This window comes from Salvelinus fontinalis, chromosome 20 (assembly GCF_029448725.1).
Source record: "Salvelinus fontinalis isolate EN_2023a chromosome 20, ASM2944872v1, whole genome shotgun sequence".
Taxonomy (NCBI): Eukaryota; Metazoa; Chordata; class Actinopteri; order Salmoniformes; family Salmonidae; genus Salvelinus; species Salvelinus fontinalis.
Window position 1 is genome coordinate 22,375,134 of NC_074684.1, and position 26,001 is coordinate 22,401,134.

Sequence of the window (26,001 nt, forward strand, 5' to 3'; positions counted from 1 at the left end):
GATAACATTATGTTTTTGAATGCCATCCCCAAGAGGTAAAATATATAGTGAAAACAATAGTGGTCCTAAAACGGAACCTTGAACACTGAAATGTACAGTTGATTTGTCAGAGGACAAACCATTCAGAGACAAACTGATATCTTTCTGACAGATAAGATCTAAACCAGGCCAGAACTTGTCCGTGTAGACCAATTTGGGTTTCCAATCTCTCCAAAAGAATGTGGTGATCGATGGTATCAAAGGCAGCACTAAGGTCTAGGAGCACGAGGAAGATGGAAGATTCGATATAGGCCGTTTTTTTTAACAATTTAAAAATATATATATTTTCTGGGCCACGGTTTGGCTTTTTCAAGAGAGGCTTTATTACTGCCACTTTTAGTGAGTTTGGTACACATCCGGTGGATAGAGCCGTTTATTATGTTCAACATAGGAGGGCCAAGCACAGGAAGCAGCTCATTCAGTAGTTTAGTTGGAATAAGGTCCAGTATGCAGCTTGCAGGTTTAGAGGCCGTGATTATTTTCATCATTGTGTCAAGAGAAATAGTACTAAAACACTTGCGTGTCTCTCTTGATCCTAGGTCCTGGCAGACTCAGGACAACTGAGCTTTGGAGGAATACGCAGATTTAAAGAGGAACCTGTAATTTGCTTTCTAATGATCATGATCTTTTCCTCAAAGAAGTTCATGAATTTATTACTGCTGAAGTGAAAGCCATCCTCTCTTGGGGAATGCTGCTTTTTAGTTAGCTTTGCAACAGTATCAAAAATACATTTTGGATTGTTCTTATTTTCCTCAATTACGTTGGAAAAATAGGATAATCGAGCAGCAGTGAGGGCTCTTCAATACTGCACGGTACTGTCTTTCCAAGCTGGTCGGAAGAATTCCAGTTTGGTGTGGTGCCATTTCCGTTCCAATTTTTTGGAAGCTTGCTTCAGAGCTTGGGTATTTTCTGTATACCAGGGAGCTAGTTTCTTATGACAAATGTTTAGGGGTGCAACCTCATCTAGGGTATTGCGCAAGGTTAAGTTGAGTTCCTCAGTTAGGTGGTTACCTGATTTTTGTCCTCTGATGTCCTTGGGTAGGCAGAGGGAGTCTGGAAGGGCATCAAGGAATCTTTGTGTTGTCTGAGAATTTATAGCACGACTTTTGATGCTCCTTGGTTGGGGTCTGAGCAGATTATTTGTTGTGATTGCAAACGTAATAAAATGGTTGTCTGATAGTCCAGGATTTTGAGGAAAAACTTTAAGATCTACAACATTTATTTCATGTGACAAAACTAGGTCCAGAGTATGACAGTGGCAGTGAGTAGGTCCAGAGACATGTTGTACCAAACCCACTGAGTCGATGTCTCAAAGCCTTTTGGAGTGGGTCTGTGGACTTTTCCATGTGAATATTAAAATCACCAACAATTTGAATATATTATCTGCTATGACTACAAGGTCCGATAGGAATTCAGCAAACTCGGTGAGGAACGCTGTGCATGGCCCAGGAGGCCTGTAAACAGTAGCTATTAAAAAGTGATTGAGTAGGCTGCATAGATTTCATGACTAGAAGCTCAAAAGACGAAAACCATTTTTTTTTTTTTTGGTGTAAATTTGCTATCGTAAATGTTAGCGATACCTCCGCCTTTGCGGGATGCACGGAGGATATGGTCACTAGTGTAACCAGGAGGTGAGGCCTCATTTAACACAGTAAATTCATCAGGCTTAAAACCTCTACCGCTTCTCTCTCCCAGATCTGGGATCCTCATCAAAAAAGCTGACTAGCATAGCCTAGCTTAACGTGACAGGGATATCATATAATTTCATGAAATCACAAGTCCAATACAGCAAATGAAAGATAAACGTCTTGTGAATCCAGCCATCATTTACGATTTTTTAAATGTTTTACAGCGAAAACACTTTTTTTATATTAGCGCCCCACAATAGCCAAACACACAACGCCATTTATTCACCACCAACATAGCTTTCACAAAACCCACAAATAGAGATAAAATGAATCACTAACGTTTGAACAACTTCATCAGATGACAGTCTTATAACATCATGTTATACAATACATTTATGTTTTGTTTGAAAATGTGCATATTTAGAGGTACAAATCGTGGTTTTACATTGTGAATACGTAGCCATGATGCACCAAATTGTCCGGCGCTTTTTTGGACACTCACGTAATCTAACCAAAGAACTCATCATAAACTTTACTAAAAAAATACATGTTGTACAGCAAATGAAAGATACACTGGTTCTTAATGCAAACGCTGTGTTAGATTTAAAAAAATATTTTAGTACAACGTACAGCATGCAATATTGTGAGACAGCGCTCACCAATTCTCCTTGTTGGAGCCAACATAAACCACAAAAATACGAAACATCATAAATATTCTCTTACTTTTGATGATCTTCCATCAGAATGTTGTGCAAGGATTCCTAGTTCCAGAATAAATCGTTGTTTTGTTTTAGAATGTCCTTTTCTTCTGTCGAATTAGCAACTTTGGCTAGCCATGTGGAGGGCACATGTCCAATAAATCTTTGCGCCTGGAACGAAAAATTCCAAAAGTCCCAATGTTGAATAAACTGGTCAAACTCGGTTGAAAAATCCTAATTTATGATGTTTTTCTCATATGTATCCAATAAAATCAGAGCCGGAGCATTTCGTCGTGTATACCGAACGCATTTCAGAAGACAATGTGAGGTTCCCTGGTGCGCAGTTGAATACTGACAAGAGCGGACCTGTCACTCCAAAAGCTCTCATTCGGTCTCACATCAAGCTAGACACCCCATTCAACATTCTACTGCCTGTTGACATCTAGTGGAAGGCGTATGAAGTGCATACAGATCCATAAATATAATCCAGTTGAATAGGCAGGCCCTGACAGAGCCCCATTTTCAGAATTTTCACTTCCTGTTTGGAAGTTTGCTGCCAAATGAGTTCAGTTTTACTCAGATATAATTCAAACAGTTTTAGAAACTTCAGTGTTTTCTATCCAATAGTAATAATATGCATATTGTATGATCTAGAACAGAGTACGAGGCAGTTTATTTTGGGCCCGACTTTATTTATTTTTTTCTCCCCAAAGTGAAAATAGCGCCCTCTATTAAGAAGTTAAGCCATGTTTCAGTCAGGCCAATCACATCAAGATTATGATCAGTGATTAGTTCATTGACTATAACTGCTTTTGAAGTGAGGGATCTAAAGTTAAGTAGCCCAATTTTGAGATGTGAGGTATCACGATCTCTTTCAATAATTGCAGGAATGGAGGTCTTAATCCTAGTGAGATTGCGAAGGCAAACACCGCCATGTTTAATTTTGCCCAACCTAGGTCAAGGCACAGACACGGTCTCAATGGCGATAGCTGAGCTAACTACACTGACTGTGCTAGGGGCAGACTCCACTAATCTGGCAGGTTGGCTATCAGCCTGCTGCCTGGCCTGCACCCTATTTCATTGTGGAGCTTGAGGAGTTAGAGCCCTGTCTATGTTGGTAGATAAGATGAGAGCACCCCTCCAGCTAGGATGGAGTTCGTCACTCCTCAACAGGCCAGGCTTGGTCCTGTTTGTGTGAGTCCCAGAAAGAGGGCCAATTATCTACAAATTCTATATTTTGGGAGGGGCAGAAAACAGTTTTTAACCTGCGATTGAGTTGAGACTCTGCTGTAGAGCTCATCACTCCTCCTAACTGGGAGGGGGTCAGAGACAATTACTCGATGCCGACACATCTTTCTAGCTGATTTACACGCTGAAGCTATGTTGCGCTTGGTGACCTCTGACTGTTTAATCCTAACATCGTTGGTGCCGACGTGGATGACTAACTCTATACTCTCTACACTCGCCAGTTTTAGCTCTAGCCAGCACCATCTTCAGATTAGCCTTAACGTCGGTAGCCCTGCCCCCTGGTGAACAGTGTATGATCGCTGGATGATTCGTTTTAAGTCTAATATTGCAGGTAATGGAGTCACCAATGACTAGGGTTTTCAATTTGTCATAGCTAATGGTGGGAAGCTTCGGCGTCTCAGACCCCGTAACGGGAGGATTCGAGACGAGCTAAGGCTCTGACTCCGACTCGCTGCTTAATGGGGAGAACCGGTTGAAAGTTTCTGTCGGTTGAATGAGCGACACCAGTTGGGCATTCCTACAGCATTTCCCTCCAGAAGCCATGAGAAAGTTGTCCGGCTGCGGGGACTGTGCGAGGGGATTTATACTACTATCTGTACTTACTGGAGGCACAGACGCTGTTTCATCCTTTCATACACTGAAATTACCCTTGCCTAACGATTGCGTCTGAAGCTGGGCTTGCAGCACAGCTATCCTCGCCGCAAGGCGATCGTTCTCCTGTATATTATGAGTACAGCGACTGCAATTAGAAGGCATCATGTTAATGTTACCACTTAGCTTCGGCTGTTGGAGGTCCTGACGAACCATGTCCAGATAAAGCGTCCGGAGTGAAAAAAGTTGAACGAAGAAATAAAAGTTGAGGGAGAAACAAAAAATATAAACGGTAATTAAAAAGTAAAAACCATAAAGTTGTCAGGTAGCAAAGTAAGGTTGGCAACAAAACGCACAGCACCACGGCTGCAAGTTTTGACCGTAAAACACTGGACAACAATCCAATAAGCACTCAGGTAAAGGGCTCACCTCAAGTGATACAGATCCCAGACATCCTGTTGTTTCCAATGGGGGGACACATGAATGTCCCTCCATTTATGACACCATTTTAACCTGTCAGTGGCAAGGAAGCACTATGGACTGTCTTATTTTCGATGTATATCTATGGACATCAAAATGGTTGTGCTTGCTCTTGGAGTGCTGCATCAGATGACTAAACATGTTCTTACTTCAGTTATTCACTGTTCAGGACAACGTGCCATTTCAATGAATTTGTCATTGCTCATACTCTGTTGGATGAAAAACAAAAACCTGGAGGGTTATCATTAGGTGTCATAGATAACCACTGAATCATTTCACATGGCTGGCTTGCAGTGCAACACATCAGGGTTTAAATGTGTCATAGTTTAGTGTGAAATTGTTGCATTTGAATATAAAGTATTCCATTACCAAAGAACTCTTGTCTCGGAAGTGTGACAGATGGCTGGCACTGTCAACAAGGATTAGGTCATGGTTTGTTTTTCTCAGGTGATTAACGCAATACATACACTGCTAAAAAGAAATAAAGGGAACACTTAAACAACACAATGTAACTCCAAGTCAATCACACTTCTGTGAAATCAAACTGTCCACTTAGGAAGCAACACTGATTGACAATACATTTCACATGCTGTTGTGCAAATGGAATAGACAAAAGGTGGAAATTATAGGCAATTAGCAAGACACCCCCCAAAACAGGAGTGATTCTGCAGGTGGTGACCACAGACCACTTCTCAGTTCCTATGCTTCCTGGCTGATGTTTTGGTCACTTTTGAATGCTGGCGGTGCTCTCACTCTAGTGGTAGCATGAGACGGAGTCTACAACCCACACAAGTGGCTCAGGTAGTGCAGCTCATCCAGGATGGCACATCAATGCGAGCTGTGGCAAAAAGGTTTGCTGTGTCTGTCAGCGTAGTGTCCAGAGCATGGAGGCGCTACCAGGAGACAGGCCAGTACATCAGGAGACGTGGAGGAGGCCGTAGGAGGGCAACAACCCAGCAGCAGGACCGCTACCTCCGCCTTTGTGCAAGGAGGTGCACTGCCGGAGCCCTGCAAAATGACCTCCAGCAGGCCACAAATGTGCATGTGTCTGCTAAAACGGTCAGAAACAGACTCCATGAGGGTGGTATGAGGGCCCGACGTCCACAGGTGGGGGTTGTGCTTACAGCCCAACACCGTGCAGGACGTTTGGCATTTGCCAGAGAACACCAAGATTGGCAAATTCGCCACTGGCGCCCTGTGCTCTTCACAGATGAAAGCAGGTTCACACTGAGCACATGAGCACATGTGACAGACGTGACAGAGTCTGGAGACGCCGTGGAGAACGTTCTGCTGCCTGCAACATCCTCCAGCATGACCGGTTTGTCGGTGGGTCAGTCATGGTGTGGGGTGGCTTTTCTTTGTGGGGCCGCACAGCCCTCCATGTGCTCGCCAGAAGTAGCCTGACTGCCATTAGGTACCGAGATGAGATCCTCAGACCCCTTGTGAGACCATATGCTGACACATGCACATTTGTGGCCTGCTGGAGGTCATTTTGCAGGGCTCCGGCAGTGTACCTCCTTGCACAAAGGCGGAGGTAGCGGTCCTGTTGCTGGGTTGTTGCCCTCCTACGGCCTCCTCCACATCTCCTGATGTACTGGCCTGTCTCCTGGTAGCGCCTCCATGCTCTGGACACTATGCTGACAGACACAGCAAACCTTTTTGCCACAGCTCGCATTGATGTGCCATCCTGGATGAACTGCACTACCTGAGCCACTTGTGTGGGTTGTAGACTCCGTCTCATGCTACCACTAGAGTGAAATTACCGCCAGCATTCAAAAGTGACCAAAACATCAGCCAGGAAGCATAGGAACTGAGAAGTGGTCTGTGGTCACCACCTGCAGAACCATTCCTTTTTTGGGGGTGTCTTGCTAATTGCCTATAATTTCCACCTTTTGTCAATTCCATTTGCACAACAATATGTGAAATTTATTGTCAATCAGTGTTGCTTCCTAAGTGGACAGTTTGATTTCACAGAAGTGTGATTGACTTGGAGTTACGTTGTGTTGTTTAAGTGTTCTCTTTATTTTTTTGAGCAGTGTATTTTTACTCACAAGATGACCCTCACAGGTATCTACCATATACCACTCATCTCCATGTTTGTTTGGAAAATAGCCTCAAGTAGCCCTAAGGCTCGACACACATGTAAAGGATATACTCTAATCTACAGAAAAACAAAGACATTTTATAATTGTTTCAACAATTTCCCCTTGAGCCTGTAAGAGGGTCACTGTTAGGGTTGGTTATCATTCATTAGATTAGCTCTACCCCAGTCTGTCCCAGCCCGGCTGCTCCATAATGCTGCTCTCTCTGCTTCGAGGGAGATGACATTTTCGGGGTCCAGGCCAGAGTTGTATTAGAACCTCTGGCTCCAGACTCAAATCTATTGTGGGTGGGCGGGAGTCCGCGGCGGAATGTGGTCACTGCTCTAGAACCCAGATGTGTTCTCTCAGGAGGTCCATTCCAGGGCTGGGCCCATGAATAAAAGCCATGACATCACCAGTCGGTCAGCCCACAGACTTTAATCCACAATAACAACTCCACCAGACTCTACAGCTGTCTTGGTTAAACAGGCGTTATTCTGGGTTTGATTTAATCTGTACGATAATGCCCCTGTACTGTACTTCATCCTTACAGCCAGCTCTGTTGTGTATCAATATCAAAGGAATGTAAAAATCTGTCTGACTGGAATTTGAGCCTAAATCTTTTGGCAGCATATTTGTCAGTTTCCAAAAAATGCTTGGAATTTTGACACTGATCAATATTATAGCTTTTTTTTTTTTTTTATTCTGCCCAGATGATGAGAAAGTCCTGACAGACTAACTTTTTTTTTGGGGGGGGGGCTCATGTAAAAGAAAGGCTGTCATTCAAGCTAAGCACATCACGAAGAAGGGCTCAATATGAATCTGTTTTGCAATCCTTCTTGAATGTGTGGGCTCCCAGAGCAGGCTGATGAAATCCAGCCCTGTCTGGATTAGGGGTTGAAGTTTGCTCTCTGGACTGGGGTCCCTGCAGTGGGACTATCTATGGCCAAATAAAGTCTAGTACAGACACTGAGCAACAGATCAAATGCTTCAGGGGAAAACCTGGAGGCCAGGAAGTGTGCTAATGTCAACCCAGTATCTCTGTGGGGCTGTGTCCTATACATTGTGTTGTTGGTATTGGAGTCCCTCCTTCACTGCATCAGTTCTAGGAACAGCCTCCAAGAGGAGGGAACCATTGACTAAAGGTGTCCTGTCACCACACTGTATTGCCTGCTTTAGATAGTGCAACTTGACGCTGGAGTTGAGTGATATGCCCTGATTCTGGATTGCTGTCTCTCGACACAGCAAAATCGGCAGTGCTGCAGCCAGGAGCTTATTTTTATCTCTGGGAAGGACAGTTGAGGATGCGAGGGAAAATGGGACTCACACAATGCTATATTTGGCATGTTTTAATAAGTTGGTCTTAATATCAGCATTATGAAGTCTGAACTTGGAGTTTCTGTGCTTTACCCTCTTGGTTGTGTGATGTCATGGAACCAGCTTTAGCTCATGTGTACTTGCGACTGTCTTAACTTTTCTCCCTGTAATGTGTAGATGCACCTAATATTAGCCTAAACCATCAGACTGGGGGTGGACTTAACACAGTAAACACTATTGTCTTTGTTTAGTTTGACATCAACAAACTACTTTCACTTGCAAATCAAAGAGAACCTTTGCAGACACAGGAAGCCACATTTTATGCCCTTCATTGTTACTGTTAACTAGCTGCAGGGTTCTCTGGTGTCCGAAGCAGGTAAAGAAGCATGGATAGCTGCCAGTGTGTGTGGCTGAAGATGACCTGAATGCAATTTTAGATCATGTAACTGATGGAAATGAGAGTTATTCTAGGTGCCTACATCACCCCTTCTGACACCATCTAAACCAGTGATCGTCATGGATTCTCTGTAAAATTCTAGGACTCTTATCTGTTATCTTTCCCTTCAAGCCGCCATAAATAGCCTACTGCTTAGTCCTTCAGTGCTCAACCAGGCCCTGTGAGAGCCAGCCAGAAGGGGACAGTGGGACACAGTAGCCCAGCGGCTGACAGTGATTGATCACGGTATTGTGGACTCACAGGCAGGATGAGACAAAGTTTGTCTCAGTCACTGCCTCAGGTATGGATGGTGACTATGGGAGGAATTCATAGACCACAAAGGAGATTACTAAGCAACACGGATGTCTAGATGAGAGAGATTGAGGTCAGGTGTAGGTGGCTCAATACGCATTCAAGTGGGTTTTAACACATGGGATGAATCTACTATGTCTTGATAAACTCATCATGATTTAATAAACTTATAAGTGAAGATATAATTTTTTTTACTGGCATTGACCAACAAATTAGATCATCTGCGTAAAATTGTTCCAGCATCTCATAACATGATTTTCTAATTTAACATCAACACTTTAAATTAAAATAAGAAATTTGTTCTTCACCAGTGTTTCCCAACTCTGGTCATCGATTACCCCAAACAGTACACAGTTTAGTTGTAGCCCTTGACAAACACACCTCATTCAGCTCATTGAGGGCTTGATGATTAGTTGGCAAGTTGAATCGGGTGTGCTTGTCCAGGGTTACAAAACTAATGTGTACTGTTGGGTGTACTCGACCAGGGTTGGGAAACACTGAGTCTGAGGCACTGCGCTCCCCATGTTTTGTAGTTACTCTGGTTCAGACACTGCTGATTATGTGAGCAGAGTTGAGTGGTCGGAAATCCCAATACCCATCTATTTTTGACTACCTGGACTTACCATTTTGGTTTTGAAGTATTAAAACCATATGATTTGAATGAAAAGTATTTTAATAAACAAAATGAAAAGGTGACAGTAAGAAAAGCTCATTGCAAATATGCAACTGTGCATGCCGTATTAAGCAGCATATGAACACTAAATTGCAGGGCTGTAATGGTAAACATATTTGTAGCGAACTGTTCGGTACAGGGATTCAGTTTGGTCCGCAATATGAACCACAATAAAGTCGAAGTTTACATACACCTTAGCCAAATATTTTTAAACAGTTTTTCACAATTCCTGACATTTAATCCTCGTAAAAATTCCCTGTCTTAGGTCAGTTAGGATCACCACTTTATTTTAAGAATGTGAAATGTCAGAATAATAGTAGTGATTTATTTCTCATCACATTCCCTATAGGTCAGAAGTTTACACACTCAATTACTATTTGGTAGCATTGCCTTTAAATTGTTTCACTTGGTTCGACGGTTTCGGGTAGCCTTCCACAAGATTCCCACAATAAGTTGGGTTAATTTTGGCCCATTCCTCCTGACAGAGCTGGTGTAACTGAGTCAGGTTTGTAGGCCTCCTTGCTCGCACACGCTTTTTCAGTTCTGCCCACAAATTTTCTATAGGAATGAGGTCAAGGCTTTGTGATCACTCCAATACCTTGATTTTGTTGTCCTTTTGCCACAACTTTGGAAGTATGCTTGTCCATTTGCGACCAAGCTTTAACTTCCTGACAGATGTCTTGAGATGTTGCTTCAATATATCCACATCATTTTCCTCATGCTGCCATCTATTTTGTGAAGTGCACCAGACCCTCCTGCAGCAAAGCACCCCCACATGGTGCTGCAACCCCCGTGCTTCACGTTTGGGATGTTGCTCTTCAGCTTGAAATCCTCCCTTTTTTTCCTCCAAACATAGCAATGGTCATTATGGCCAAACGGTTCTATTTTTGTTTCATCAGTCCAGAGGACATTTCTCCAAAAAGTACGATCTTTGTCCCCATGTGCAGTTGCAAACCATATTCTGGCTTTTTGAAGGTGGTTTTTGAGCAGTGGCTTCTTTCTTGCCCAGCTGCCTTTCAGGTTACGTCGACGTAGAACTCTTTTTACTGTGGATGTAGCTACTTTTGTACCTGTTTCCTCCAGCATCTTCACAAGGTCCTTTGCTGCTGTTCTGGGATTTATTTGCACTATCGCACCAAAGTACATTCATCTCTAGGAGACAGAACGCGTATCCTTCCTGAGCGCTATGACGGCTGCGTGGTCTCATGGTGTTTATACTTGCGTGCTATTGTTTGTACAGATGAACGTGGTACCTTCAGGCGTCTGGAAATTGCTCCCAAGGATGAACCAGACTTGTGGATGTCTACAATTATTTTTTTTTCTCCTGATGTCTTGGCAGATTTTTTTTTTTTTTTTTTTTTCCCGTAATGTCAAACAAGTAGGCCTTGATTTCCCGCCATGTTTAGAAATGCTTCCAAAATATCTAGAGAAATTGCAGAGAGCCACGTCAAATAACAGAAATACTCATAAACTTTGAAAGATACAAGTTTTACATAGAATTAATGATACACTTGTTCTTAATGCAACCGCTGTCAGATTTCAAAAAGCTTTACGGCAAAAGCACAATATTCAATATCTGAGAACGCGTTCAGCCACAAAAGCAAGCCATACAGTTACACGCCAAAAGCATTATAATTCTTCACTTACCTTTGCTGATCTTTGTCGGACTTGGGCCACAAAATTATTTTGTCAAATAAAAAACAATTACCTACAGTAACTGTTGGAATTTCATTTTTCTGCTGTACTGTAACCGAACTGCGACCCAAAACCACTATGTACCCAACCGTGGGTTTGGGGAACCATTACACCCCTACTGAATAGGTCAGGAGCCAGACATGTAGCCTAAGTAGGGAGGAAAGGTAATTATTTAGGCTATATTATTAGCCTATTTCAAGTTTCTAGCCTACAAAGAAATCATTTGAAGCATTTGCGAGTGCAACACATTAGGCTGACAGAAACCTAAAAATAATAAGCCACCCCCAGAAAGACAAATCAGGAATCTCCTGTCAATTTGGTAAAAGCCAATGTTCTATCAGTGGGTAAAATAAAACATTTCCACATGATTTAACTTCTAAGTGGTCGGTCTGTTAATCAGGAAATCGTGTAGGAACGCGTCATGGGTACAACATTCTCGTCACTGGAGATGGTGTCATCCCCTGTCACATTTTAATACTGCTTTTATAACAATGACACTCCAGATTGTCCATTCAGCCAATAGATGGTATGTATGTACTTGTTTAATGTATCCATCCGTTTTAGATCATCTTGATAAAGTATCTATTTCGCTTAGATGTTCTAAACCTTAACAGTGTACCAAATTATTCATCTGTTTCTCGTTCAAGTACCATGTCGCGATGCACCCTGTGTCTCTAATCTGTTTCCCACAAAGGAGGCGATAGGAATCCCATTGGGCAATGAATGGAGAAACTACCCACCCAACTGACAGTCGACGCATTGCATTCACTTTGCCATGCTGCGTAACGTGGTTGCTAAGCTAATCGTCACGTTATCCCTTCTCAAAGTCGGGGTATGATACAAGAAACCTGCCTAATTTCCTCAAGTACGTAGTGTCCCGATTTCCAACGCTAAACTCATAAAAAAAAGTCTTCTCACTGTCTATTTTCAGCAAACTTAACCTGTTGGGGATGGGGGCGCTGTTTAGACTATTTATGCTAATTTGGCTAATTTTTGAAACGGCTTCCCACAAAATCCTTGATCGTACAATATGCATATTATTATTATTATTGGATAGAAAACAGTCTATAGTTTCTATAGGAGTTGAAATTTTGTCTCTAAGTGGAACAGAGCCCATTCTACAGCAATTTCCCTGACATGGATTCAGATTTCAGAAATGTTGGCCACTGTTCTGAAGTCAGTTAAAAGGGCACTCTTATTGCTATGACTGTACGGACACTTCTTACGTCTTCCCCTGGATGCCTTTACGTGATGACGATTCCAATGGGGTCGATTGCGCGTTCACAGGCCCTATAAATCAAAAAACCCTGTAGCTAGCAAGTCTTTTCTTGGTGCGTCACGCGCGTGGAGGACACCGACCCTCTCCTGTTCCAAGCGTTAGTTTAGCCTGTTATATTTCTCCGGTCATCTTTTCACTCGTTATAGGAGTTAAAAACATCATAAGGTAGTTAATTTAAAGCGTTTTATAGCAATTTATATCCGTTTAGTGCGATTTTGGGACATTTATTTTTGCAACGATGTGAATAGTTGGGCACGCTTTTCAGTTCATCCCGAACGCAGTTGGCATTTCCACATGGCAAGAGGACAGCTTTCCACCAAAAGACGATTACTCCCAAGAAAGGATCCTTTGCCCAAGATACTGATGGAAGAACAGCTCAAGGTAGGACATTTTTATTATGATAAATCGTGTTTCTGTCGAAACATTTTAGTGGCTTAGGACGCCATGTTTTTTGACGTAGCTTCGCTTGGCGCAAACTGTATTGAATATTAAGGATAAATTAAAAAATGTAATTCCGCAATTGTATTAAGAATTAAATTGTCTATCAATCCCTGTCCACCCTATATTTTTTAGTCACGTTTATGAGTATTTATGTATAAGAGTAGATCACTGTCTAAGTGGCGCAAGGACATTTTCTGACCAGCTTGTCTACATTTCACATTGTCTAACCATGATTTTGGTGGCTAAATATAAACATTTGCGATCAAACTCTATATGGATTGTGTAATATGATGTTACAGGAGTGTCATCGGAAGAATTCTGAGAAGGTTAGTGAAAAAATTAATATCTTTTGGCGATGTTGACTTTTATCGCTCACTTTGGCTAGAATCAATGCTGGGCTGCTATGTGCTATGTGCTATGCTAATATAACGATTTATTGTGTTTTCGCTGTAAGACACTTAGAAAATCTGAAATATTGTCTGTATTCACAGGATCTGTGTCTTTCGATTCGTGTATGCTGTGTATTTTTACGAAATGTTTGATGATTAGTAAGTAGGTAAACACGTTGCTCTAAGTAGTTTTTCTATTCCATTTGTGACGGTGGGTGCAATTGTAACCTATGCCATCTACCTGAAATATGCACTTTTTTCTAACAAAACCTATCCCATACCATAAATATGTTATCAGACTGTCATCTAATGAGTTTTTTTGTTGGTTAGGGGCTATAAATATCTTAGTTTAGCCGAATTGGTGATGGCTACTGGTGTTGGTGGACAAATAAAAGATGGTGGATTATGCTAATGTGTTTTTAGGTAATAGATGTACATCTTTACATATTGTGTCTTCCCTGTAAAACATTTTAAAAATCGGACATGTTGACTGGATTCACAAGATCTGTGTCTTTCATTAGCTGTATTGGACTTTAATGTGTGAAAGTTAAATATTTAAAAAAATATATTTTTTTTGAATTTCGCGGCACTGGTTTTTCAGTGGGGGGGGGGGTGTGCCGCTAGCGCCACGCTGATCCTAGACAGGTTAACCTGTAAATATTTGCATGAACATAAGATTCAACAACTGAGACATAATCTGAACAAGTTCCACAGACCTGTGACTAACAGAAATGGAATAATGTGTCCCTGAACAAAGGGGGGGGGGGTCAAAATCAAAAGTAAGTCAGTATCTGGTGTGGCCACTAGCTGCATTAGGTACTGCAGTGCATCTCCTCCTCATGGACTGCACCAGATCTGCCAGTTCTTTCTGTAAGATGTTACCCCACTCTTCCACCAAGGCACCTGCAAGATTCTGGGGGGAATGGCCCTAGCCGTAACCCTCCGATCCAACAGGTCCCAGACGTGCTCAATGGGATTGAGATCCGGGCTCTTCGCTGACCATGACAGAACACTGACATTCCTGTCTTGCAGGAAATCACGCACAGTCAGCAGTATGGCTGGTGGGTTTGTCATGCTGGAGGGTCATGTCAGGATGAGCCTGCAGGAAGGGTACCACATGAGGGAGGAGGATGTCTTCCCTGTAACACACAACGTTGAGATTGCCTGCAATGACGACAAGCTCAGTCCGATAATGCTGTGACACACCGCCCCAGACCATGACGGACCCTTCACCTCCAAATCGATCCTGCTCCAAAGTACAGGCCTCGGTGTAACACTCATTCCTTCGACGATAAATGCGAATCTGACCCTCAACCCAGGTGAGACAAAACCGCGACTTGTCAGTGAAGAGCACTTTTTGCCAGTCCTGTCTGGTCCAGCAACGGTGGGTTTGTGCCCATAGGCGACGTTGTTGCCGGTGAGGACCTGCCTTACAACAGGCCTTACAAGCCCTCAGTCCAGCCTCTCTCAGCCTATTGTGGACAGTCTGAGGAAGGATTGTGCGTTCTTGGTGTAACTCGGGCAGTTGTTGCCGTCCTGTACCTGTCCTGCAAGTGTGATGTTCGGATGTACCGATCCTGTGCAGGTGTTACACATGGTCTGCAACTGTGAGGATGATCAGCTGTCCGACCTGTCTCCCTGTAGCTCTGTTTTAGGTGTCTCACAGTACGGACATTGCAATTTATTGCCCTGGCCACATCTGCAGTCATACCTCCTTGCAGCATGCCTAAGGCACGTTCATGCAGATGAGCAGGGACCCTGGGCATCTGTCTTTTGGTGTTTTTGAGTCCGTAGAAAGGCCTCTTTAGTGTCCTAAGTTTTCATAATTGTGACCTTAATTGCCTACCGTCTGTAAGCTGTTAGTGTCTTAACGATCGTTCCACAGGTGCATGTTCATTAATTGTTTATGGTTCATTGTTTCCCATGCTTGTTCCTGTGTTCCTTGTTCCCCTTTACAATGAAGATCTGTGAAGTTATTTGGATTTTTACAAATCGTCTTTTGAAAGACCGGGTCCTGAAAAGGGGAGTTTATATACGATATTACAGAGAAGTTAATTATGTCACATCTTGGATAAGATTGCCAATGTTGTACTAATTGTAAGTGAAATTTGTGCTAATGTTCAGTTTTTTTTAGTTAGCTCCCAATTTGTTTCCCATTCACTCCTTGATGGAGAGCGTTCCTTGTCCCAGAATCGCCCAGAATGCAGCACGCGGTCCATTGACAAAGCATGTGCAACGTAGACAACGTAAATAAAACAAGTCTAATGGAGTTTCCCATCTCCTCAAAAGTATCTCTGTTGGTAAGAAATGTAATTGGCGCTCACTCTTGGCAGAGACTAACTTTATGTTGAAGTCTGTGAAATAGCCTCTTAAATTGATAGTGCAGTTTGCTGATATTGTCTCTCGTATTGTTGTGTGTGTGTACCTATGTTTTCTAGCTACCTAGTGTCCCAGAGAGCGAATGTGAGCGCATTGCATTGTGGGTTTTGTAGTAGACTTGAGCTGCAACAGAATTCCAAAAACGTTTCTACCAACCTTGTTATAACGTCAAAATGAAACAGTTGTTCACAATTTGTTTTCTTCACATATTCACTGTTAATCATAGGAGTTTGGGGTGGATTATCCATTTTTAGCGCTCAGCATTTAATCAACATTTCGTTGTATTAAATCATTATAGTCTAAATTGCACATATAGGCTGTGAAATACTGCCTTTCACTTTTAGAACCACTAGTTTGGCCAGAGTCATGTGATGGTGCTTGGAGAGCAGGCCAGCAGCGGAGGATGCCCTCGGCGCTTTCAGAGCCCTTCAGAACACTCCTGCCAGCCTGGGTAGGGATGCAGTTGTTGTTTCTCTATAGCTAGGCCTAAATGTTTTTATGCAAAATAACCCTATCAAAACAAAGCTCCGTGAAAGAGCTAATATGTCAGTCCTATTGGGCCAAAATCAGTGATACCCTATTGTATCGATAATAGTGAAAATGAACTAAACTTTTAAGAGAAAAAAATAGTACTTTGCTACAATGAAACACTTAGCTAGCTACCCACCTTGTTTCTTTATGTTATGTGCACGTAGTACACGTCATCCTTTCAAGAAATGTTTCTTTTCAGATTCCACAATGATTCTTTAGTTGTGGGCACTACATCACCGCACTCCCTCTCATGCTCTTGGTCCTCATCTTGTAAGTCACCTTGATGTGCACGTGTGCTTTATCAGTGTTTTTCTTTTAAAGAAAATATTTACCAAATTCCATGACAATAGTTAAAAGAAGGGGCTATAGCAGCACACAAGTAGCATACAAAAGCATGCTGGGCTGGGCATGCCCGGAGTTTATTAAATGAGCAGTACTGGTGTGAAATTGGAGTGGGTGAGAAGGCTCATGCTCCAGCCTTTGGGTAAATGTGGCTCTCCTCTCCAGCTCCACTCACATACTCTGGTCTGAACTCTAGAGCGACATTGACTCAAACAGGCTTTTATCCTGCCATTGAGACCCTTGCTGCGTGTGACACTGCCGAGGTAAGTGTGAGATGCATGCCCAACTTTGAACTTCCTGTTGCTATAGCAACTCTCTTAAATCCCAGATACAGTTTTGTTTAGATGTGGTATAAAAATAAATGCTTCAGTTCTGGAACTTATGGCTTTTTGCTCTTCCCCGTATCCATTTAACAGCCGAACTCATTGTTTGACCTCCAATAAAGAGATCTGTACTTGGTGTGCTTCGATACAGTCGCCGAACGCTTCAGAGGAAAGAAAATGTACATCTAGTGCCATGAGACCCGGGGAAATTAACCTCTTTGTCTGTGGTATTTTCATCCTTTGGGGTGTCTGGACATTCCTCTTAGTTTAATCCTGCGGTGACCTTCCCAATGATGGGGCTGTGACTTTGGCACGACACAGTTTTGATCTCTCTTGGGTCATGGACTCCTTCACAGGGCACACTTTGGGGATACCGACTCTTCAGAGTGCCCCTCCAAAAGTGCTCCATTCTCTGGTGTATTACTGTACCATGTTGGACACGTGGCTAATAACTCCCACTATCCTGTGTACTGTAAATCCAGCTGTTTCACTGTACATTGAATTGACTTGAGGCCTTCCATCTGTCACCCAATGTTTTATTAGTCGTATGTACTGGATACTCATGGTATACATCGTCCAACTAAATACAGGTTCCTTCTCGACAATGCAACAACAATAAGAAATAATACAAGATAAGAACAAAGTAAAAGGCAGAATATACTCTTTTTTTTTTTGCATAAGTATACATTTAATAGAAGTATAATGTGTGATAGCACTAATACTGGGATAAAGCTTTGTCCAAAAAGTAATTTAGGGCAGCGCCTGCTTACACCATTAGAATAATAGTTAGAACTTTGTTCATTCTTGTACTGTAAGCCTCTGTTGTGCTGAGAATAGGCCTACCGTGTCTACGCTCTGGAATGGTGTGTAAAACTGGATGGTTTTAGGACTGGCTCCTCAGCTCTTTAAACTCCAGTCATTTAGGTTAGATGGGCGTCAAACCACAGTGGGTCTGCATGTTAAAGCTTGTGGTTAGTTGAGACTGTTATTAAACTAGCTTTGGATTGGAGTGTCCCCTGAGGAGACAGGACACTACTGACGAGGAGCGAGATCCCTGAATGCTAGTGTCCACTAACAACCCCTCTCTTGGCACATACACAGCAGGGGTGTGGTCTGCCTCCTTCGTTCACTCGCCCTCCTCCCTCACCATTATCTCTGTCACGTTTGGCTCCCTCTCTCTCAGCCTCATTCTTCTCTCTGGCTCTGTCTGTCCCCATGAGTTTGGTGCTGAGTGCGGTAATGACCGCAGCGCGTAGAGCAGGAAGCTGATCAGCTGGAATAGAGCACAGGAAAGTGACAGGAAAGTCTGAGTCGGACATCAGAGGGGAGAGATCACGGTAAGGTGCTACTTGGTGCTCACACCCACACCCAGCCCTGCACCACAGCTGTGCACTGGCTTACTGTACTGAGGCTACTGCTCTGAGGCTGACGCGGCTGGCTAATAGTCAATGCAGTTCATCTTCCGTTCACTTTGATAGAATGTCTAAATCAGCTGATTTGAGATTAGCGGGACACAGAGTGCTCAGGACGTAGCCATTCCAGGAACTTGTGCTTCATAAGGTTGAGTAGATATGGGGATAAACCAAGTCTTTTGCTTTTGGAATTTGAAAATAATTTCCTGTCAATTTGACTTTAGCTAGTCAATGTACCCGCTTTTAATGAGTTTTGATTGGACTAATCAGTGAGGGGCGTTGTCTTGGTTGTTGCAGTGACATCCTTGTTTTCCCAAGCACATCATTGGCAGGCCGTGTGTGTGTGTGGTTAAGACTTGAGAATTCCTTATGCGTGTGTGTGCTCTGGTGATATAAAATTCCCCATGTGGTATTATCACAAAGTGAGGAGATACGAGGGCGTTTATTTCAATCGCGTGATACACAAACACAACACCGTGCTACAATAAAACGGCTAACCTGTGTCTAAAGATGAAACAATGGCAGCTCTGCAGCAATGGAAGCCATGGCAGCTTTTTCATAGTTTTCTTCTGCCACTGTTGGGGGATGTGTGTTGTTTTTATTGGAGGCTGGGGTAGAGTCGTGGGATAAGGGGGAAATGAAAGCCTGCTTGTCGCAGATCCTTTCGAAGCTGCAGCATTCCCGGTACGGTATGCCTCGTAGGGCGCAGACAGTAAGTAAAACAATCGCCAGCCAGTACAGCAGCACGCTTAGCTGCAGACTGCTCTCTGCACTACCTAGACTATAATGATTTTCACATTGAACAGTACAATAACGACAAACACACTGCAGTCAATTGTGAATGACCAGATAAACAATTTATCACAAACCACGTCTCCATCCAGGTTTTTTGCAAGTAAAGTCAGAGTATAAAAAATCACGACAGCTGTGATGGAAAAAGGACGTTTTCGGTACAATTGTATAAATGCCAACAATTTGTTTATTTGGCATGTGGGATCTTTTTGTGTCGGTAAAATGTAGTATGTGAGAAATTGCCGTGGAAATAGTTGATGAGCAAATATTGATTTATAAGAACCATCATACGAAGTAAACTTGGAATCACTCAATGATATGGTGTGGTCCTCCCACTACAACTCGGGGAAACTGCAGTTTAATTAGGCTACAAATTAAATAAGTGCTGAACTTCACAGGGTGGTGAAAGTGCACAGTGATGAGCTTGATGCTCCGATCCAGTAAATATTGAGGGTCTTATTCTGGTGACATGATGATCGACGCTTGACTGCCCTTGACAAATACAAATGTGCTCACTCTTATCGATAATCTCATGTAGACAAGACTACCCGCACTGTATCTGCGAGTAGTTGGCTAGAGCGCAGGTGCCAAGATCAGAGTAGGCACATTAGCTATTTAATGCGGTAGCGTTAAATTCGATGGAAACACATTGAACTTTTATTCTGTACATGAAAACTTAATTTAAAGGATCATTTTGTGCACTTTGTCATTACACACTGATTTTTATCTACAACAAGTCCATTTGGTGGAGAAACACCATTCGTGAGGAAAATATATTTTTGCAGATTTTTTTTAAATATTCTCAATTGGATGGAAACCTAGCCAGAGACTGTCACACAGTGGGTGTCTGTAACAAGATAAAATAATTTCCTTATTGTATACATGTTGTCTGTGCAGTCGGTGTACACTTAGTGCCTAATTAGTGTAATGAAGCGATAGGCTGTTGTGGTGATGGGTTTGAGACGACTGGAGATAAGCCAAGTCCCTCATAACTCAACACCTCCATGTAGCCTACACTTGAGCTGGATGTGTACAACAAACACACACACGCACGCTTAAAATACATCTGACTGTCACACCCACAGTTCTCCTAGGGTAACTGATTATATAGACGACTTAAACCGAGACGCATGTTTTTACAAGCAAAAACACTTAGGCTAACCATAACCCACCTCCAGGACCAGTATGTGTTGAGGGTATCTATGACTTCTGGTCTATTGTGTCTACTGGATTGTGTCTGTGATGGTATGAGTTTTTATTAAAGAAAAGATCTGATGGCATGCGATTGGAGCATGTCAGTCACATCTCTCGCTATAGACACCATTTAGTTTTTTGCTGACAAGGACCTTAATTTGGTTCTGACAGGCTGTGTTTCACAAACTCCCATGATGTGCAAGCGTTTGCAGATTAGTGATTTAGCCTGCACTCTGCTGGGGTGGCCAGGCCATAATGCCACTGAATGGCCGAGCTAGTCGCTCCCCTGTGGCAAGGTTGAGTTTTGAATCTGCAGGCTATAGTTTAAACATAATATTATATTTCAGGTCATCTCTGTTGTGATTTGATGTACCAGGCTGAGCCTGCCCTACATTCAAGGTGCATTATTCACAGTGAATTGATGTTTAAATTCAAAATAGTATTTTCTTGATTAGGCCTAGATGTAGCCTATTTCTTTAGAATAGATTGTGATTCATAGGTCAAATTTGAACAATTTGATGTGTAGCCTAGGCCTACACAGCATGTCTTCATTTGTTTCTGTATGTGTGTCCTAAATGTAGCCCACACATCAGTGAGGAAGCAGTGTCCATTACGATGCCATTCATTGGGTTAAGTTGCTCACGGTTGATGCATGTCATCTGCACAGTTTACTTTTTGTGCCCTGTCATTTTATTTGTTGCAGAGGTCTTTTACTTCAGTTTAACTTGATTAAGACTAATCTGATCTGAAGAAGCCTGAAATGTGTCCTAGCCAGTTCTTTCCATTACATGTTGCTACCAATGTGTCCCTCCCCTTTTAATTATTGCTAGAATAATACTGGAATGTCCTTTCCTTGGTTACATTTTCAACCGTTCCCTGAGTCTTCTCAGTTGCGGCCTTCCTTAATTCCTGTGTCACATGACCTGCTGTAAAATTTGCAGAACCCAAAAATGACCATTAAATGGCTTCTCTCCCTCAACCCAGTGGCCAGTCATGCGCGAGGAACCATTTTCTATTTATAAATCCCCCTGCGTGTTGCCTAGTGCATGTGCTCCTCTCTCATTATGACAAAAGTAACTGAAGTCAACCATGGAATGCCAGGTACATTTATTATCAATTCTGACTTGATTCTAGAGGTAGCTAGATAAGGTTAATCTCTTTTACAAAAAAATATTTTCAATACAATCACATTTGTTATCGGGAGAAAGGAAATAAACTGATTTAGTCAGGGTAGATAATTTAGGTGAATTCGTCTCTATGGAGACTGGCTGAGTCATTGCTCTAACCTGCAGCACTTTGTCCATTTAATTTCAGACGTTACAGTTGAAGTCGGAAGTTTACATACACCTTAGCCAAATACATTTAAACTCAGTTTTTCACAATTTGACATTTAATCCGAGTAAAAATTCCCTGTCATAGGTCAGTTAGGATCACCACTTTATTTTAAGAATGTGAAATGTCAGCATAATAGTAGTGATTTATTTCATCACATTCCCAGTGGGTCAGAAGTTTACATACACTTTACTAGTATTTGGTAGCATTGACTTTAAACTGTTTAACTTGGGTCTAATGTTTCGGGTAGCCTTCCACAAGATTCCCACAATAAGTTGGGTGAATTTTGGCCCATTCCTCCTGACAGAGCTGGTGTAACTGAGTCAGGTTTGAAGGCCTCCTTGCTCGCACACGCTTTTTCAGTTCTGCCCACACATTTTCTATGGGATTGAGGTCAGGGCTTTGTAATGGCCACTCCAACACCTTGACTTTGTTGTCCTTAAGCCATTTTGCCACAACTTTGGAAGCATGCTTGGGGTCATTGTCCATTTGGAAGACCCATTTGCGACCAAGCTTTGACATTTTGACTGATGTCTTGGGATGTTGCTTCATTATATCCACATAATTTTCCGTTCTCATGCTTATTTGTGAAGTGCACCAGTCCCTCCTGCAGCAAAGCACCCCCACAACATGATGCATCCCCCTTTTTTCTCCAAACATAATGATGGTCATTATGGCCAAAAAGTTATTTGTTTCATCAGACCAGAGGACATTTCTCCAAAAAGTACGATCTTTGTCCCCATGTACCGTAGTCTGGCTTTTTTATGGCGGTTCTGGAGCAGTGGCTTCTTCCTTGCTGAGCGGCTTTTCAGGTTGTCGATTTTAGGACTCGTTTTACTGTGGATATAGACACTTTTGTACCTGTTTCCTCCAGCATCTTCACAATGTCCTTTGCTGCTGTTCTGGGATTGATTTGCACTTTTCACATCAAAGTATGTTCATCTCTAGGTGACAGAATGCATCAGTATGACGGCTGCGTGGTCCCATGGTGTTTATACTTGCGTGCTATTGTTTGTACAGATGAACGTGGTACCTTCAGGCGTTTGGAAATTTCTCCCAAGGATGAACCAGACTTGTGGAGGTCTACCATTTTGTTTCTGAGGTCTTGGCTGATTTCTTTTGATTTTCCCATGATGTCAAGCAAAGAACCACTGAGTTTGGAGGCCTTGAAGTACATCCACTGGTACACCTCCAATTGACTCAAATAATGTCAATTAGCCTATCAGAAACTTCTAAAGCAATGACATCCTTTTCTGGAATTTTCCAACCTGTTTTAAAGGCACAGTGAACTTAGTTTTTGTAAACTTCTGACCCACTGGAATTGTGTTAGTGAAATAATCTGTCTGTAACCAATTGTTGAAGAATGACTTGTCATGCACAAAGTAGATGTCCTTACCGCCTTGCCAAAACTATAGTTAGTTAACAAGAAATTTGTGGAGTGGTTGAAAAACGAGTTTTAATGACTCCAACCTAAGTGTGTAAACTTCCGGCTTCACCTGTATGTCCTTCTCTCTGGAACATGATGCTTACAACACAATCTGTCGGATTCACATTCTCCAAGATACTCCTAATGCCATTATCCAGATTCTCAGCTCTATCATTCCGTGAATTTATTTTGAGCTGTGCACTTTTCTGTGAAACAGAGGGGTGTGGCAAACCTGACTCTTAACTTTTGAGTCCTGTTGAGTAAGTGCGCTGTGCAGAGCAGTGTCCTTGTCACTGATATTTGTGTTCTGCCTGTGGCTACTGCTCCTCTCTGGTGGGGGATTCAGTTAACAGTTCGCTCTTTAGCGACCAGCCATCGATGGCCACTGCACATGCCATTTTAGTAAGCTCCAATATTTGTCAGCGAAATCTGTCAATCACGGCTGACAAACGTACAGCAGATATTATTGCGTCATCTTTGTTTTTTCGGTTGTTGCATGACAAGAAAAATAACGTATAGAATTGATTTACACTTTGACCTACCTGCAAAATGACATCCGTTTGCTAATAGACTATCATATGTACTCACATCACTAGCTGTGTTCTCCTCTTCTCCTGGTTTAACTATATTCCCTATTTCTCTTTCTCTGTGTGCAGTGTGACTGGGGACCATGACGACAGAGGTGGGATCTGAAACGGAGGTGAAAAAAGAGCCGGAGAAGGCGGAGGAGCAACCTGCAGAACCTGCACCACCAGCCACCAACCAGATAGACGAGGTCAAGGCCGTTGAGGCCGCCGAGCAGTCCAACGAAAGCCCCGCTCTGGCCACAGACTCAGCAGAGGCAAAGGAGAACCAGGAGGAGGCCCAGTCTGCCGATAACGCCACAGGACCGGAGGGAGAGGAGCCCCCAGCCTCACCACCAGCTTCAGAGAAGAAAGGCATCTCAAGGTTCCTCCCTCCATGGCTTAAGAAGCAGAAGTCTCAGAGCGCAGTGGGACCAAAAGAGAGCCAGGTGACGCCCAAGGAAGAGGGAGGTGTGGTTCTGGTGAAGGAGGTGGGTGAGGAGGTGGAGCAGGCCGAAGCAGAGCAGACATCATCGACGACAGCAGCTGAGCCACAGGTTGACGAAGAGCAAGTGAACGGCGAGGCGGAGCCAGAACAGAAAGAGGAAGTGAATTCAGAGGAACCAGCGGAGAATCATTCCACTGGCAGTGCAGAAACTCAGGTATGCTAGCCTATATTCGCCATATAAATTCTCTACACACCCCTTACTGTCTCTCCATTATCTTTGCATTCGTTTCTCAATTAAACTATTCTCAGATTTAGATGGATTCCTGGCAGGTGAGATCCCAGATTACTATGTTTACTGTAGCTTTACTTATCGAGACGGTCTGTTTCTCTGCTGGCTTGCTGACAGTAGTGTGTCATGGGTGACCTTGCAGTCACACAAACTGATTCAACCGCAGCAAGAAAAGCAGGGACCCTGAGGAATAAGTGCCACTTATTTCAATACACTAGAGCTCTCTGCCAAGGTTCATCCTTTGCAACCCTGAGGTTAGGAATTATGAGTTAAAAACAATGTCTGTTGATACAGTATTCAACAGTCACAGAGAAGGTACGGCTCTTAGTATAGAGATGTTGAACGTTCTCCTTAATACAAACGTCTTTTATAGATATTTAATATGTTGGGATCCCTGCAAGCTATTATGCTGCAGGAGAAACATCTCGTTGTGCTTGTCGCTATTCCAGCCAAATCAAGCCCTTGTCCATGTTTGCATTTTTATCCACCTGATGACATCTGCGGTGATCAGGCCAATGGAAAACATGCATTCTGCTGGTTAATAGCGGTGTGTACTACGATCAAAGTTACACTCATAGTTCTCAGAGCTGTGCCAACAATCTATGGCACTAAGCAGAACTAGGCTACTCTTTGACAAATCACTGTTGACAAAATGGCCTGCATGGATTTAAAGGGTTGTTCTGTCTCTGATTCTCCTCTTGGTGATTTGTGTCTAGCCGGCTAAGGAGGAGAAAGCATCAGAGAAATCTCAGGAGAAGAGTGCAGCGGAGGAGAAAAAAGAGACAGAGAAAGGAGGAGAGGAGAAGAAAGACCAGGAAGAGAACTTGAAGCCCGAGGGAGGACGTTATTTTATCAAGTCGCCGCTGAAACTGACCAAGAAGGTGAAGATGGTAATGTGTCATGTGACCATTCTGGATGGAAGCCAGTTCCCCTGCGAGGTGGAGGTGAGTGTCTTTAGTCTTTCCCATTGTTCTAAGCAAAGTAACACGCTCTATATCAAAGTCCAGATCCTGGACGAGACCCCAAATATAATAGTTTCTGATCACTTCAGATCATATGTGACTGACCGCCTTGATTCGGTCTTATGTTGCAAAATTTGAAGTAGTTTTTTTTACATTGGATAAAAGTAGAGACTCAGAGCTAGAAAATGGTATATCATACAATGCAGTTGAGGAACAATGGGAAAGTAATTCTGCTTTGAAAGTTGATAAACTTGCAACCCTACTTTTGAGAGAATGGCTCTTGAATGTTTTGGTACCTACTGGAGAGCTCTTTGTCTGCACCCATTCAGCATCGTTCACACCCTCTTAAGACTTAGTCCCACCCATCTCTATGGATTCACATGTGAGGCCATGTGGTAAACACACGCTATATCAAATAAAATGTTTTTTCTCACATGCACAGGATACAGAAGGTGTAAACGGTACAGTGATAGTGCTTGCATAGTTGCAATATCAAAAACAGAAAGTGTTCAGATGATGCTTACCTGACACGCTTGGCTAAATTGATGGGTCATGTGAAGGAAATGCTATAACCACCCCTCCACCCTCATCTAGCTAAGTGGATGGGTCTCTATTGCCTGGAGTAGACAGTACACATGTTCATGAAATACAATTGATGGCCGTAATCACCCCCAGACACACCTGCTATTTTGATGGGTCAT

The 26,001-nt window shown here is 42.8% G+C and overlaps 1 protein-coding gene across 12 annotated transcripts in view; it reads left to right on the plus strand.

Moving 5' to 3' along the window:
* The window catches only part of LOC129817521 (protein 4.1-like), a 96,991-nt gene that overhangs the window by 22,744 nt on the left and 48,246 nt on the right, over positions 1 to 26,001 (plus strand). For 4 of the 12 annotated variants that reach the window (XM_055872855.1, XM_055872866.1, XM_055872863.1 and 1 more), the window contains exons 1-3: positions 18,007 to 18,219; positions 23,695 to 24,263; positions 25,055 to 25,282. In XM_055872855.1, coding sequence (XP_055728830.1) covers positions 23,709 to 24,263; positions 25,055 to 25,282 — 783 coding nt within the window. In that variant the 5' untranslated portion in view covers positions 18,007 to 18,219; positions 23,695 to 23,708. Of the gene's footprint in view, positions 1 to 18,005; positions 18,220 to 23,694; positions 24,264 to 25,054; positions 25,283 to 26,001 lie in introns of those variants that run through there. The other 8 variants (XM_055872862.1, XM_055872859.1, XM_055872860.1 and 5 more) reach the window with 3 other exon arrangements.